General features: G+C 40.3%; 1 protein-coding gene and 1 long non-coding RNA gene across 7 annotated transcripts in view; one reads left to right on the top strand and one right to left on the bottom strand.

Annotated features, from left to right (window-relative positions):
• Positions 1-116: 116 nt before the first annotated feature.
• LOC143706423 (uncharacterized) lies at positions 117-14,834 on the bottom strand. The gene is made up of 4 exons (XR_013192976.1): positions 14,730-14,834; positions 14,371-14,435; positions 3,342-3,374; positions 117-180 (listed from the first exon to the last, which is right to left on the bottom strand). It is a non-coding gene; the product is annotated as an uncharacterized LOC143706423 (long non-coding RNA).
• The window catches only part of slc4a8 (solute carrier family 4 member 8), a 38,626-nt gene continuing 24,047 nt past the window's right edge, over positions 1,904-16,482 (top strand). For 4 of the 6 annotated variants that reach the window (XM_077198295.1, XM_077198296.1, XM_077198291.1 and 1 more), the window contains exon 1: positions 1,941-2,165. In XM_077198295.1, coding sequence (XP_077054410.1) covers positions 2,121-2,165 — 45 coding nt within the window. In that variant the 5' untranslated portion in view covers positions 1,941-2,120. Of the gene's footprint in view, positions 2,166-16,482 lie in introns of all 6 variants that reach the window. The other 2 variants (XM_077198292.1, XM_077198293.1) reach the window with 2 other exon arrangements.

Below are 16,482 nucleotides of genomic sequence, written 5' to 3'. Positions count from 1 at the left end.
ATTTAAAACGTATTACATCGGTTTGTAGATCAACTTGACATTATAAAACTTAAAACATAACACAAACACAAGCCGGCTCACGACGAAGTTGATCTTTAGATTCCCTAAGCAAACTCACCTGGACTGCTACATTTATTCGCCTCAGTCTGGATTTCACACCCGCGCCCCGCCAGAAGCAGTCTGTGAAAATCGATAAGGTCACCGGTGCGCCCAGCCAGCTCAGCAGAGCCGTAGAGAAACGCTCAATCAGCACATGCGCACTGCACACATTCCAGCTCCTGGTCCGGCGTGCTGTTTACATCACCCTTAACAACTGTTTCCTGGAAACGTATGACGCCGTGCGGCAAATCCAGTGTGAACACGCAACGCTACAGTTGGAAGCTAAGAAATGTAATATCCAATATTTATTTAATGGTTAACGAAAGAGGCTTTTAATGAAATATTCAAATAGCACCTCTTTATTTTACTCTTTTGGCTGCATTACTTTAAATACCAATAGGCTTGTGAATATTATGGACATTAGCGTGTCAGGGGAGTTAAGCACAGCAGTCTCATTATATAAGTTAAACTTACTGATGATATCCCCATGCTGCACAATAATAACAGTTAACTGTTAGCTATTTTTGATTGGGCGAATGATATTCTGTCTGTTAAAACAGTTATGATCAATCGCTTTAAAAGGCACTTGAATTATTTATGAAATGTTCCATAAAAGATTGATTGTTAAAGCGTCATATCATTTGTCATGTCTTCGTGGTCTTTAAGCTTGGCCAAAGATAACAGTGATATGTACACCGCTATTTATCATTATGCATGTTTACTGTATGACTAAACTGTTCCATAGACACTGCGTGTCTCTAAAATAATAATGTTTTGTATTATGTTTGTTTGTGATTTAATAACCTATCCATTTGGAATGAAGGCAGACTATGTAAAACTATCTGTACTCTATACATAGTAGTAGCCACTAGATGGCAATGTACGCTATCTAGCGAAAAGAAATGTTTAAGGGATAGTTCACCCAATAATTCTGTCATCATTTACTCACCCTCAAGTTGTTTCAAAGCTCAGCTGTATGAATTTCTTTCTTCTGCTGAACACACAAAAAAGATATTTTGAAGAATATTGGCAACCAAATAGTCGATGTGCCCAATTGACTTTTAGTATCGAAAAAAAATACTATGGAATACAATGGATCCCATCAACAGTTTGGTTTCCGACATTCTTCAAAATATCTTCTTTTGTGTTCAACAGAGGAAAGAAATGCATACAGCTTTGTAACAACTTGAGGGTGAGTAAATGATGACAGAATTTCCATTTTTGGGTGAAATTATTACCTTTAAGATTTAGGGTGAGTTGGATTGGCTACTGATAATCTTTGTGAAACAGGAATTTACAACACCATTTGCTATTTTTTTATGGTAAGAAGAGAGCAAAGGATTACTAAATTAAATGAATATAATTTATTCAATTAATTATTTAAAGAGGCCAAATAAATAACTGTAGGCTAGCCTACATAAAAAATATATCTGTAGTGCAAAAATGACTGAACAAAATGGAATTCCAGCGAGTAGTGAATGACATTTAACACAAAATATAAAACCCATGTTTAATTTGAAATGTAGACTAGTTTACTTAGTCACTAAGATTTTTCTCTAAAAACTTAGCACAATGTGTCTTAATATACGATGTAGACTTAGCTTGAGATATTGTCACGTTTATTTTTCGCCCTCATAAATTGTACATTTATTAGTACATTCATAAACTATTTCTGGCGCTTTTTTCTCTTGGTGCAAAACCGCATCAATAGAATGACAGCTTCAGCAACAGTTCCAGTTCGAGCTCTCTGATTGGCTGGACGACATATGATGCTGCCACGGTCTGTACCTATTTCCAAGTCCTGGAGAGCGCGCCCCTAACAACAGCATTAATGTGTACACAGGACGAGTGCGTGTATATCTCTCAACGTGTTTAAGAATAAGCTCCTAAATGTCTCCCGCTCTAATCCTATATGCATCAATTGATCTGGAGTTTCTCAATAGGAACTGTTAATCTGAGACGCGTCGCTGTAGTCTTTCTGTGGAAGCTGCAATCGACTCTGCTTTAAAACGGAGTTAACCATGCCTGCCGAAAACAGCGACCAGGAGAGCATGCTGAGCTATCAGGTAGTTAAATTATTTAATACGAATTTCTCCTCGTAGCCTATGTCTTGGGGAAGTCTGATGGGCGTTCTCGCAGAGGGATCCGCACTGTCATTTTGTAATGGGTTGAGTATGAGAGCGCATGAAAGAAATCATGAAGAACACATAAGTTTATTGCACATGTCTATTTATTTGGTTTATTCCTCCAGTAGGCTAACTAAATACGGCATCTGCTGTAACAAACAATCTGCTATGTGCTGTTGTGTATCTCACTTACCCTATTATGTTATAAATCATAAATCAAACCTAAGATTGCCTTTTAATCTGAAATGGAATAGCCTAGGAACACATCCGGTCGCCCCATTAGTGCAGGGATCAATAGTACTGTGTGTTCCCTCTCGCCCCCATTGCCACAGATATATTATCGACGCTGCACTTTCGGTGTATAATTGCATCCCTTTAAAAGCAGACCGTTCCTATTTCTTACATGTATGTGTTTTTTACAGATAACATTAAGTAACATATAGAGTAATGCGATATTACATTGTGCTCCGCGCGTGTATTATTGCAGCGTTACAGGCACGTGCTGCAGCAGTATTCCTATTGCCAGGGACAACAGCTCGCATCGTTCGTTTATTATCCGCGTCAATGACTTTGAGCTTGTCTTGGGGAAGGCTGATGGGCGTTCTTGCGGAGGGATCAGGCACTGTCTTTTTGTAATGGGTTGAGTATGAGAGCGCAGGATAGAAATAGCACATCATGTATAATTTACAATCCATTATACTAATGCATCAAGAGGGTGGGCGTATAGCATCTTATATTGATTGAGAAATTAAAGCTTTCAGCATTTGATAGGGTTGCATCTAATAGGATTATTGTGCAAAATATGGCTTCCTTTGGGGCGCTCTTACTGTCAGTGTGTGTACCCCGTTAACCTTAAATGACCTTGACGCCATCCTCTCTCTCTCTCTCTCTCTCTCTCTCTCTCTCTCTCTCTCTCTCTTTCTCGGCAACAGCGTTATTTGTGGAGTTATTCAGCGCCAAAGTAAAGCTGAATGCCGGAGCGTGATGCTTGTAGCTTACCATTTGACATGTTAGTTGGAAGCCTGACTCCGGCTCTTTTGAGCAGGCCTACTGCTAACTGTCATTAAAGATGAAAAGATTAATTCACCCATAAATAAAAAATCATCTTTTACTCACCCTCATGTCGTTCCAAAGCCGTCTGACTTTCATCTGTGGAACAAAAAATTAAAAAATGTGAATAATATATTGGTCCCTGTTGTATACAATTACAACAAACTTAATGGGCTTAAAAAAAAAAGATGCAAAAGTATCATAAAAGTCACCCATATGACTTGTGTGCTATTCCAATTCTTCTGAATCCATACAATGGCTTTTTGTGTGCAACGAACAGACAGAACAGTCATCACTGATTGATTTCCCTCTCAAGTGGGTTATTAACAACTACAGCTAGATTATTGAGTCAACTAACTGGATCAATCACCTTCATCAGCAAATCATTGAATGGATCAACTGATTCATTGATAAAATCTGGCTCAAAAGAACACGTGTTGATAAATCTGGCATTGCTGCTTCTTTCATGAATGCGCCAAGGAAAGTTAGAGCAATTGTCAAGATTTTCAGCGAATAATAACTTAAAAGACTTACAGTCGCACACAAGTCGTATGAATTAGTTTGATAACACTTTCATTTTTGGGTGATCTATTCTGTTCAGAAGATTCATAACAACTGCTTCAGGGATTCAATATAAGACAAAAAGGGAAAACATATTATATAAAATAAAATGATGAGAATAGAGTTTACCCAAAGGTACTTTTGATTATGAGAAAACTTTATCATCCAGTGGATAGTGACTGTTGAGAGAAAGAGCCTCCCTTTGTCAGAGAGACCGATCGATAGTTTTTCCATTTGTTGAAAAACGTGTGTTTATTCAGACACTCTCAGTAGAGAGAGTGAATGTGAGCAAACCATTCAGAACTGTCTGCCTTTTTTCACACACATCTGACTTGGCTCAATATGTCCATTACATTAATTGCAGCCTGAAACTTTTCCAGATTTCTTTTCATACATCAGTTGTTTTTCTAGAGAAATACTATTTCTATATGAGCACTAATAAGCAAAATAACAAAAATGTAATCTTCATTCTTCATTTATGTGTGAGGGCAGCTCTATTATACATGGAGTTGGGCGAGACGATACGTTGTGCTCACGCTCTCAAACTCCTGTTGGTATTATTTCCGACTATGCCACCTGAGGAATTTCACCCCACACACTCAGCAACTCATGTCAGAGAAGACCACGACACACAGTGAGGATGCCACCACCAAAAGGTCATTCGTCTGCCCCCCAGGCGCCCAGGTCCTGCCAACAAACGAAAGAAAAAGACATTAAAAGCATTGATATGCAAAGAAAACAAAATACAATTATATAATAAATGAATTTATACAATTCCAAGGAGGAGCCAACCATTTGGTCCCAACCCAGTCGTCGCAAATCAAAAACCCAAAGAAAATAACAAATCATTAAACAAAATGATCACATAAATTCGACAGCATAGCTCAACCAAATAATATTCTGATGAAAACAATGCATAAATTCACTTAACACAATTAAATTAAGAACAAAAGTACACATTCAAAACTTGCTTAAAAATTAAAATCAATTAAAGAAACAAACAAAATGATGCAAAGGAAACTCCAAGCATATCACTGAATCGTGGAGCTTAAGCACTGAGAATTCACTTTAAGTCAACATGAGAGGTCGTAGAAAGCGCATCAGTCTCGTGCTCGACGCGGGATAATCAGTGGAAACAGAACAGCAGTCAGATGAAGCACAAAGCAAACAGCACTTTATGATGAAGCACAGGGCATTGAAGCAATAAGCACTTTATGAGGAGCACAGAGCATCTAATACTCATTCGGGACGCCGCTATAACCTTCAGCGAGTGCAGAAACACATGCTGTCCCAGGATCACTATCCCAAACTTTGTGGTGAATGGAGGCAATTGTCTCCAAGCAGGACACGCAGATAGATCTTACACTACCTGTCTCAATTGTCCAAACTCAACCCTGCCCTCCAGCAGAGAAAGCAGCGGGGCGCGTGGATGACGTCACGGCCCCGGAAAAATGACGCACCTCAATGAACTGGTAGCCCGTGCTCTTATACGCAACAGGTGCCAGGCCATTGGTCAAACCTCAAACAGGTGGGAGGGGTGCTAACCCATCCTGCCACATATGATTAAACTACAGCATGCTTACAGTGTCCATTTTGCACCTAATATACAACTGTGAAAAAAGGTGTGTTTGTGTGTGTGTGTGTGTGTGTGTGTGTGTGTGTGTGTGTGTGTGTGTGTGTGTGTGTGTGTGTGTGTGTGTGTGTGTGTGTGCTTGTTTTTCTATCCTGGTGGGGACTTCAACCTGAATGCACACTGACTCATGGGGACTTGTGTCACCGTGGGGACCTAAATTGAGGTCCCCATGAGGAAACAAGCTTATAAATCATACAGAATGAGATTTTTTTTAAACGTAAAAAGAAAGTTTTCTGTGATGGGTAGGTTTAGGGGTAGGGTTAGTGTGTAAGGTGATATAATACAGTTTGTACAGTATAAAAAATATTACGTCTATGGAGAGTCCCCACGAAGATAGCAAACCAATCAAGTTTGTGTGTAAATAAACAAATAAATATTCATACATTATATGGACAAAAGTTTTGGGACACACCTCTTAATTATTAAATTGAAGTGTTTCAATCAGACCCATTACCACAGGTGTATAAAATCAAGCACCTAAAAGCACTCTGCATTTACAAACATTTGTAAAAAAAGGTTTGTTCTTAAGAGCTCAGTAAATTCAAGCATAGTACTTGGATAGAATGCCACCTTTGCATTAAGTCATAATCATGAAATTTCTCCCCTACCAGATATTCCACTGGCAACTGTAAGTGGTATTATTGCAGAGACTAAATGTTTAAGAACTCAGACATGAAGCAGAGAACCGCATAAAGTCACCAACCCTGATTCCATGACTGATAAATTTTAAACTTCCACTGGAATTAATATCAGCAAAAAAACTGTGTGGCGGGAGCTTTGTGGAATGGGTTGCCATGGGCTAGAAGCTGCATGCAAGCCTCACATTACCAAGTACAATGCCGAGCATCGGATGCAGTGGTGTAAAGTGCGCCACTACAGGACTCTGAAGCAGTGAAAACGTGTTCTGTGGAGTGACGAATCACGCTTCACGGTTTGGCAGTCTGATGGCCGAGTTTGGGTTTGGCGGATACCAGGAGAACGTTAGGCTATTGGCTTGACAGCATTGTGACAACGGTAAAGTTTGGTGGAGGAGGGATAATGGGATGGGGCTGTTTTTCAGGGGTTGGGTTTGGCCCCTTACTTCTAAGCCCCTTTCACACAGAGATTCCGGAAAATACACGGATAAAGTGACCTGGGATTTGACCCGGGTTTGTTTGACTTTGGTTCATTCACACTGCCAGTGATTTTCTGGAATCAGAGAGTGCGTTCAAACACAACCCGTAAAAATCCTGTAAAGACATGTGACATCGATGTGACATATAAGCAGCGTCTATAGTTTGCAGTCTATTGCAGCGTCAGCAGCGTCTATAGTTTGCTTATGAGCTGCGATTTGTCTCTTGAGAAACCACGCTTGTGCATTTTTTTCTCTGATTCGATCATAAACTAGCGCATTACGTACCGTTTCACGCTGGTGAACGATCCCGGCTTCAGCGCCATCATTGCGACATGGCATTGATTACGGCTTTTGTTCACACAGCGTGCTTTCCAGGACTGAACACGGCAATGTTACTAGGTCCCCAACCCCGGCATCGATCCCGGCATCAATCCTGGGTCGTGTTTGCGTTCACACAGAAGGTGTTCTGGCAATTTCCAGGCAATTTCCCGGGATCAACGCGCGCTGTGTGAAAGGGGCTCTAGTGAGAGGAAATGTTAATGATTCAGCATACCAAGACATTTTGGACAATGCTATGTTTTCAACTTTGTGGGAACAGATTGGCAGGGAACTTTTTTATTCCAGGATGACTGTGCCCCAGTGCACAAAGTCCATAAAGACATGGTTGAATGAGTTTGGTGTGGAAGAACTTGGCTGGCCCACACAGAGCACTGACCTCAACCCCATCAAACACTGTTGGAATGAACTGGAATGGAGATTGCGAGCCAGGTCCAACATCAGTGCCTGACCTCACAAATGCTCTACTGTATGAATGGGCAAAAATTTCAAAATCTTGTGCAAAGCCTTTTAAGAAAATATATAGCTGCAAAGGGCGACCAACTTCATATTAAGTAGAATGCGATGTCATTAAAGTCCCTGTTGGTGTAATGGTCAGGTGTCCCAATACTTTTACCCATGATGATATCTCTTTCTATTCAAGCCCTTTAAATTTATTATTGTAAGAAAATCATTAACAATGTTCTGGCTTAGAGATACATTGCCTTTAAATTTCCTAATTTTGTTATCACTATCTGTCTGATGCTGTGCTCTCTTCACGCCTTTCAATGTCTCTCTTTCTCTCAATTGATCACTTTTATTTTTTACATTTTTAAAGAGATTCAGAGAACATGAATAGTTACATAAGGTACTTTGCTTGCATCCGTTCAAAATAGTTAGCCAAGAAAAGGCAGTCTTTGTCCAGGGTTAATAAGTTTAACTGAAAACAATGCATGATACTGTAGTTACACCACCATTATTTAGTGACACTACAATTAATAGCATTAGCCTCTTAATGTATATTTTAATATAATTATAATATAAAATAATAAGAATAATGGCCTCTTTAATGGTAAACAGTGATTTAATCTCAATGGCATTTTACACTGTACTTCAAAGAATACCATGGTATTACCTTTGACTGACATGCCAAAATGTATTATTAACATGGTACCATGTACAAGAGCATGGCAATACCATGGTAATTTTTATTACTGCTGCATGAACAAGTACTCACACACACACAGGCACTACAAAGTCTGTGAACTAAAGCCATTGTTATGTGCTATTTGAGGAAAATCTTGTGTACTTTGAAAGAAAAACACAAACACTTGTCACACACGATAATACAAATGCACATATTGTTATATGCAACCACACATAAACCACCCTGTGTTTTAAAATATATGCCTCTGATGAACATGATGCCATAAAAAATATTATTGTGATAGGAAGGGTGAGATGACATTGACTATAATGAATGAGTCATTCTGCCCAGAGTAACAGGTACTACAGCAACTCTCGCACTCTAACCACAATTATTTAATTCCTAGTCTAAATACTGTTAGTACACGGACAGTTACTCATACTGCAGGGTTGACCATCCCTCCCAAAAGTATGCTTTTAGTGGTTTATTGAAAAATTAAAAGTAATCAATAACATACACTCTGCCCCTCACTTTCGAACAATGGTTTGTGCGTGTCTACTGTATGTGCATGTGTCTGTGTATCTGTTCAGGCAGACGAGAGCATCTGGTAGTGGCAGAGGTAGTGGTCTGTGTCAAGATTACTAACATAACTGTCAAGGCAATGTGCTGGAGAGCGAGTGAGGAGGAGGAGGAAGGACAAGAAAATGGCCCATGTGACCCTTGAAGGCAAAAGTGCAATATTCATGTACCCACAGCCTAAGCACATGTGCACCAGCAAACACTATAGTGTCCTCTATAAACTAGGAATTATTTATTAATTATCTTTCTGCCTCAGAGTACATTTTTTTTAATCACAATTACCAGTAAGTTTAAAATGAGAAATAAAGTGGGATGTACAGTCACACTGTGAGAAATAAAGATATGCTCAGTTCAAAAGTCTGGTTTCAGAAAGAGTTTTAATGTATTTTTAAAAATCTCCTGTGCTCCCAAGGCTTCATTTATTTGATCAAAAATACAGTAAAAAAACTTAATATTGTCAAATATTACAACTAAAAATATCTGTTTTCTACATAATATATTTTAAAATGTAATTTATTCCTTTGATGGTAAAGCTGAATTTTCAGCATCATAACTCCAGTCTTCAGAGTCACATGATCCTTCAGAAATAGTTATATTATGCTGATTTGCTGGTCAAGAAACATTTCTTATTATTATCCGTGTTGAAAACAGTTGCGAAGCTTAATATTTTTGTGGAAACTGGTACATTTTATTTCAGGATTGATGATGAATAGAAAGTTAAAAAGAACAGCATTTATTTGAAGTAGAAATCTTTTGTAACATTATAAGTATCTTTACTGTTATACTTTTGATCAATTAAATGCATCCTTGCTGAGTAAAAGTATAATTTACTGGCCCCAAATGTGAGAAATAACAAAGTCACATTTGTGAGATAGGTCATATTGTGGGCTATAAAAATATCAAGAAATACATTTCTGACTTTCTGTCTCGCAACTGTTTTCATAGCTCACTATTGCAAGATAGAAGAGAAATAAATTGATCAGGGACTGTATAAGTGTTGCCTGTTGATAAGGAGAGGTAAGAGGAGGTAATTTTTCCAGTGGAAAATCTCTTTGTGAGTGACACACATACTGTACACAGACAGGTAACTAGGTGACACAGGAGCAGTCTAGTCAGCTCAAGTGTTCTGTTATTATTTTGATTAGGGTATATGCTCATGTCAGACCAATAAAGGGAGAAAGACAAGAAGAGATTGAGAGAGGAGAAGTAGGAAAACAGTAGCACAGAGGAGATGATAAAAAATTAATTAATATGTTCAGATGATTAGCTCCATCTCTATTTTCTCCTGCCCCCTGGGTAAGTGTTTTAATGACAATAACTACTCAAATGATTCATGACAAGGGAAACATGGCAGCCTGAATGAGACATTTTATGATTTCCCTCTGTTTAAGACTGTAATTTAAGTATGATTAGGATTACATAGAATAAAACAGAGAAAGAGTGCAAATACACTGTCAAACTGGGTAATTATTTGAAAACCAACCAGTTGATTATTGAGGTTTACTGTATATTTATCTAGTCAATTTCAAATATATTCCTTCTATTTTATATACATTTAAAGTCATCAATTTTAAAGCACTACCACTATAAACATTCAGACAATTGTCTTTGGCAGTTACTGTAGCCTACATCACATCTTAGAAGTGAGGTATATTCATAGTGATGTTGCATTGCAGCCATGTAACATCTATTACCTGGAAATACATCTGAAAACATTAAAATCACAGTCGAATTAAGGAAGCTAAGATACTTCCATAATTTAAAGCAATAGTTTTTAAGCCTGTAATAATTACAGTTCTCGTGGACCTTGACAAGATGAGTGTTGAATAATTATATATTAATTGGGATGATGGAAGCAAGACGATCCTCTGAAATGGAAAGCTACTAGTGTTTTTGTTGTGACACACAATGTAATGAATGACCTCAATGCTGATCCACACATGACTGGCAATCAATTGGCCTACCTCGCATATTAAACATACATAAGCCTCAAGCTAAAACAGAACAGAGCAACATTTCCAAGTATGGGGGTCAACAAGTGATGCTAGAATAAGATAGAATAGAATATCTGCACCTTCTGATTTGCTCTTCTTTTTTTTGTAAGCACAAAATGTTCAGCTTTTGTGCTTACAATTTTGTGCTTACAATCAGATTTATTTGAATTATAGGCTTGTGTTCCTGCAGAAGACAGACGTGAAAACACATTGATGAATCATCTGTCATGGAAAGATAACAGTATCCCAGTGGGATATATCTCACACACGCGTACGCGTTCACGCAAACAGACAAACAGAGACAAATGTAAAGGAAGTGAAGAATAGGAAGCCTAATAAATATCAGTGGCCTCTGTCTGTTTAGAGTTATTGGTCACAGGCAATCACAAGCCTGAGCCTTCGTACTCGCTCCCACCTAGAGGAAAGTCTTGAAGGCTCTTCTCCAAGTGTTCTCTTCTCCAGACCGAACACGCCAAAACAAAACTCATGAGCCATGGAAGGCCTCCAGAATCGTTGCTTGATCAAAAAACTGGTACGATTTACTCCTGAATGACACGCCACGTTGGAGCAATGACCCCACCGAATAACGTCGGACCATGATCCCTCCGGCAAAAATAAACGATTCGGTGGACACTAGGGCGGAGGCATTACCCCTTCTAAGGCCGAACGGACCTTTGACTCAACCTCCCATGTGAGTGTGGAGACAAAGAGTCTCTCATGTAAAATGCACTCGGGAGTGGACGGGCGTTCGGAACGGTCAAAAATACGAGACAAAGCATCGGGGTTGAGGTTTTTGGAACCCTGACGATAAGACAAGGAAAATTCAAAAAGACCGGAAAAAAAAGTGCCCACCGAGCCTGCCTGGAGTTGAGGCGTTTAACAGATCTGATATATTCGAGGTTCTTATGATTAGGGCTGTAGCGATACACTAATCTCACTATACTTTACACGATATTCAGCTCACGATACGATACATATCACGATATTCAGCCAACGATACGATTCGATATAATTCGATACACTTACATAATTTTCTGAAAGATTTAAAGGGGACAGAGTAATTTTCTGTGACATCTTGTGAGTGTTCCTGTTCCATTTACTTGGATTGAATTAATTGAACTGAAAACTAAAAACATCAATTACACAATATTTGTCTCTTACTGGACAAGTTAAGTTATTCATTCAAGAGCTGTGAGTGCCTTTTGTAGTTTGATTAGCATTAATGGCTCAATCGTCAGCAGGTTTATTAGACTGCTGCCCCTTTCAGACGAGTGCAGATCTAATAGGTGACTGATGCACCATAATTTTCTCCCAATTATTTACGTCCATTTAAGACATAAACTGTGTTTAAGTGAATAAACTGTGTTTCAGTGAAGAGCTGGTCATTTTTATATTTGTATGTATATTTGATAGTTAAATGCGCACATGAAGCCCAAAGTTAAGTAGGGCTTTTCTTGTCTCCTTGCAGTCCATTTCGGAGCGCACGTCGCCTTGTGAACAGCTCTTGCGCAGATTTTTGTGCTTATACTAGGTATTTTAATGATTAAACGAGTCCGCTATCTAGCAACAGTAAATACTGCATTTTACAACAATCACCGATCATGCTGATTCTGACGGTACGTTTGGGTTTTAGAAAGAAATTACAGCGCATCGCTGTGAAAGGGAGGACGTTGCTCTGCGTCTACTCTAGTCTGTAATGGTTTCATCTAAAATATCTTCTTTTTATAATCTCTAAAAGGCGAAATCTAAAATAAAATTAGAATAATATCTTCTTTTTATAATCTCTAAAAGGTGAAATCTAAAATAAAATTAGAATAATATCCCAGATCTAAAGTGTAACCACGTTTGAATGTTTAGTTCTGTCACTCATTAAGGGCTGTGATGTTGTGCGAGCTGTGGCTCAGCGTGACAGATCGCTCTCTCTCTGCTGGACTGCGAATAGCAAAATTGCATCACAGTCACAGACAAATTGTTTAATATTATTATATATAGAACTGGCTGGCGAGATAAACATGTTCAAGATTACGTCTTTATAGCAATAATAAATAATACGTGTATTTTCTTAATTTCCCCTGTAGCCTACCGACAGCAGAACCGATAACGTCCGAGCTTTAAAGCGAACGGGGGTAAACTCGGGGGATTTGAATGGGACTTATGTATCGATACTCGCGGCTTAAAAATCGATACTTTCTTGGGGGAAAAAATATCGATTTATATTGCAGAATCGATAAAATTGCTCAGCCTTACTTATGATCGGTCCAGGCGATAAAAGGTACCCCCCGAACCTTCTAGCCAATGAAGCCATTCCTCCAACGCTAACTTGACTGCCAGCAATTCTCTGTTACCAATGTCATAATTACGTTCGGCAGAAGATAAATGATGAGAAAAAAAATGCGCAAGGGTGCATCTTGTCATCCGTGGGCGAGCACTGGGAGAGAACCACCCCTATTCCCACCTCTGACGCATTGACCTCCACCACAAACTGACATGACGAATCAGGGCAATAATAGTGGGAGCTGAAACAAAGCGGCTCTTGAGGTTGGAAAATGTAGCTTCAGCTGCACCAGACCACCTGAAAGTTGTTTTGGTTGAGGTCAAGGCAGTCAGAGGAGCGGCAAGGTGGCTGAAATTGCGAATGAAACTACGGTAAAAATAGGCGAACCCCAGAAACCTCTGTAGGGCCTTACGGGAATCCGGGGTTGGCCAATCCACCACAGCCTTAACCTTGTCGGGATCCATGCGTATTCCTTCGGAGGAGATGATATAACCCAGAAATGGAACTGACTGTGCGCGGAACGTGCATTTCTTTGCCTTGACAAAAGGCCCATTCTCTAGCAGCCTCTGGAGCACTCGCCTGACATGCTGAACATGTTCCTGGAGAGAAGAGGAAAATATCAATATGTCATCCAGGTAGACATATGAAATGATCTACCATGTCTCTCAGCACGTCATTAACGAGTGCTTGGAAAACCGCAGGGGAGTTAGACAGACCAAAAGGCATGACCGAATATTCAAAATGCCCCCTGGGGGTTTTAAAGGCGGTTTTCCACTCATCCCCCTCCCTCATGCGAACCAAATGATATGCATTGCCTAAGTCCAGTTTTGTGAAGACAGATGCACCCTGCAACCGCTCGAAGGCTGAAGATATCAACGGCAAAGGATAGGTGTGGCGAGCAGGACGAGGCCCGAGGGACGTCAGAGAACAGCACGAGGCCGGTGGCGTGAGTAATAATGAACGTTACCTGTGAGACGCATTGGTCTCGCATCTCTCATGGAGGAGCGGAAGCATAAAAGGACGAGCGATGACGCTGATGATCGAGAGAGGAACAGGCCTGATTTTATGCTGTGTTTTAGCAGTTGTCCGTGAGGGGCTGCTGGCTTATACTTTTGTTTTTGTATTTGTTTATTTATTAAAAGTTGTTTGAATGTTCGCCAGTTCCCGCCTCCTTCTTCCATAACATCTGAAACCCGTTACAATAGGTATTCTTTACCGTAATGTTGTTCAGCCCTCGGTAGTCAATGCACGGCCGCAGAGAATCATCCTTCTTCCCCACAAAAAAGAATCCTGCCCCCGCTGGAAAAGAGGACGGACGGATGAACCCGGTGCCAGAGAATCAGAAATGTATTTCTCCATGACCTCCCTTTCTGAAGCAGAAAGTGAGTATAACTTGCCTTTAGGAGGAGACGTACCTGTCAGTAGATCTATAGCACAGTGATAGGGACGATGCGGTGGAAGAGAAGCTGCCCTGGACTTACTGAACACTTTCTTCAGGTTGAGATACTCCTCAGGCACTTTAGATAGATTCACTGGCTCATCCTGCAACAAAGAACAAGACACAGACGAACAGGCAGACACAAGACATGAAGCATAACACTGATCACTCCAGGGCGAGATGGAACCGTGGCCCCAGTCAACCCTGGGGTTGTGCTGAAGCAACCAGGGGTGGCCTAGGACTATGGATGCTGATGGAGACTCAGTGAGTAGAAATGATAATTCCTCCGTGTAAGTAATGACAGGGAGTTCTTGTCCGTTAAGTGCACTGACAGAGATCGGGTGAGTAAGTGGAGATATGGGAATCTGAAGGTGTTAGGGAAAAGTCCATAAAGTTACCTTCTGCTCCTGAATCCAGCAGAGCTTGGCAGTGATGACCTCCGGGTGCCCATTGAAGTCTTACCGGGAGGAGAGTAACCGATGAGGCTTTTTCCATGGTTAATCGCCCGACAGTAACCTCAGTGCAACTGCCAGGGTTGGTCTTTTACTGGGCACTCCACCAGGAAATGTCCAGCTCCACCACAGTACAAGCAAAGTCCTCTAACTCTCCGCTGTTCTCTCTCCTCCTGGGCAAGCCGAGCTCTACCTACTTGCATGGGCTTGTGATCGAATGTAGGACTGACCGTATTCTTGGCACTGGTAGTCGAATACTCTAAGAGTTGAGGACCCAGTAGGAACAGGGGGAACTGGCGGTGGGGCTGGCGCAGTGGGAACTGTTAGTTGACAAAGTTGGTTGGTGAGCTCAGACACCTGCGCCACCCAGACCTGTACTGCGTGACCCGTGGCCGCCATCTGCTCTTCTTGGCGATCAATGCGTTAATTGCTGCGGGATAGAAATTCCTGCAGACTCTCCTCTCTCGCTGAAACCATGATGGGTCAGATCGTTCTGTCAGGGTTGGACTGGAAAATAGAGTCGAATTCAGATGCGAGTGAAAACAAGTTTATTGAAAGAGAATACGATGAAGTGAGAGACAGAGTTCAAAGTCCGAAGAGTGGCCAACCAGGTGTACAGGGTAGCGCAGGGACGCAATCGGGAACAAATCCTTCGTGAGACTCCACAGGGACGAACAAGGATCTAGGAACAAAAATCCACAGCAAATACGAAGACGAGAACCCAGATAAACGAACAGGAACAGGACTTGATCACAAAAACCCCAATGATCTGACAACACAGGATGGAAATCACAGACATTAAATAGCTGCACTAATGAGCCGCAGCTGGCGCTGATGAGTGACCAGGTAGTTAGCAGACACACTCACACACACAGGAGAGAGAATGAGTCACTGAATCCATGAACCGTGACACAATCAGTTAAATTTTGACCATATATATATATATATATATATATATATATATATATATATATACATACACATACATTTCCTTTTAAAAACCAAGCAAATTTATTTCACAAATATGTTGGCACACACAACAAATACAAAAAGTTTAAGAAAATCCCTAAAAATGATGAACAAGCAGCCTAAAGGTGAGGCTATGTTATAACGTTAGTTAGACCCAAACTAGTTTTAGTAAAATAAAGTTAGTACGTTGGTATGAGCCACCACGGTCATTAAAAACAGAAAATAACAAAATGAGTGGAAAAAGTCGTATTTTGCAAACTACTACGGTAATAAATACTAACATGAACTGTTAATTAAATGTGGACACTAATCCTGATGAATAGAATGAACATCATACCTGCATCCTTCCCAGCTAACACACGATGTACCCGTCACGGAATTTATTGCAACTTTTTGGTAATACTAATACAATGAATTACTAATTTACAACGTAACTACTCGTGATTTCATAGCGCAAGCCTCCGCATTTGCGAGGCGCGTGCACACTCAGCACAGTAAAGATCAGCCTGGACAGGACAGTTCGTTTTTTCTGAGGTGAGAGACTTTTTGCTTCATAACAAGAAAACGAAAACAACGGTAACGTTAGAAATAATTACACTGACATAAAGCTTGACAACAGATAGATAAATTAGGACAGCGTGTTTTTCTCAGGCACTCTACTGACACCGCAGGCCTTTCAAAATAAAACCCTCGCAACAGAAAAAACGTGTTGTTGTTGTCGTTTTTCTGT

Source organism: Siphateles boraxobius, unplaced genomic scaffold (assembly GCF_051911475.1).
Source record: "Siphateles boraxobius isolate OS27281-9 unplaced genomic scaffold, OSU_SipBor_1 41, whole genome shotgun sequence".
Classification (NCBI taxonomy): domain Eukaryota; kingdom Metazoa; phylum Chordata; class Actinopteri; order Cypriniformes; family Leuciscidae; genus Siphateles; species Siphateles boraxobius.
Note: the sequence above shows the minus strand (reverse complement) of the source record. Positions and strands in the feature narration are given on the sequence as shown.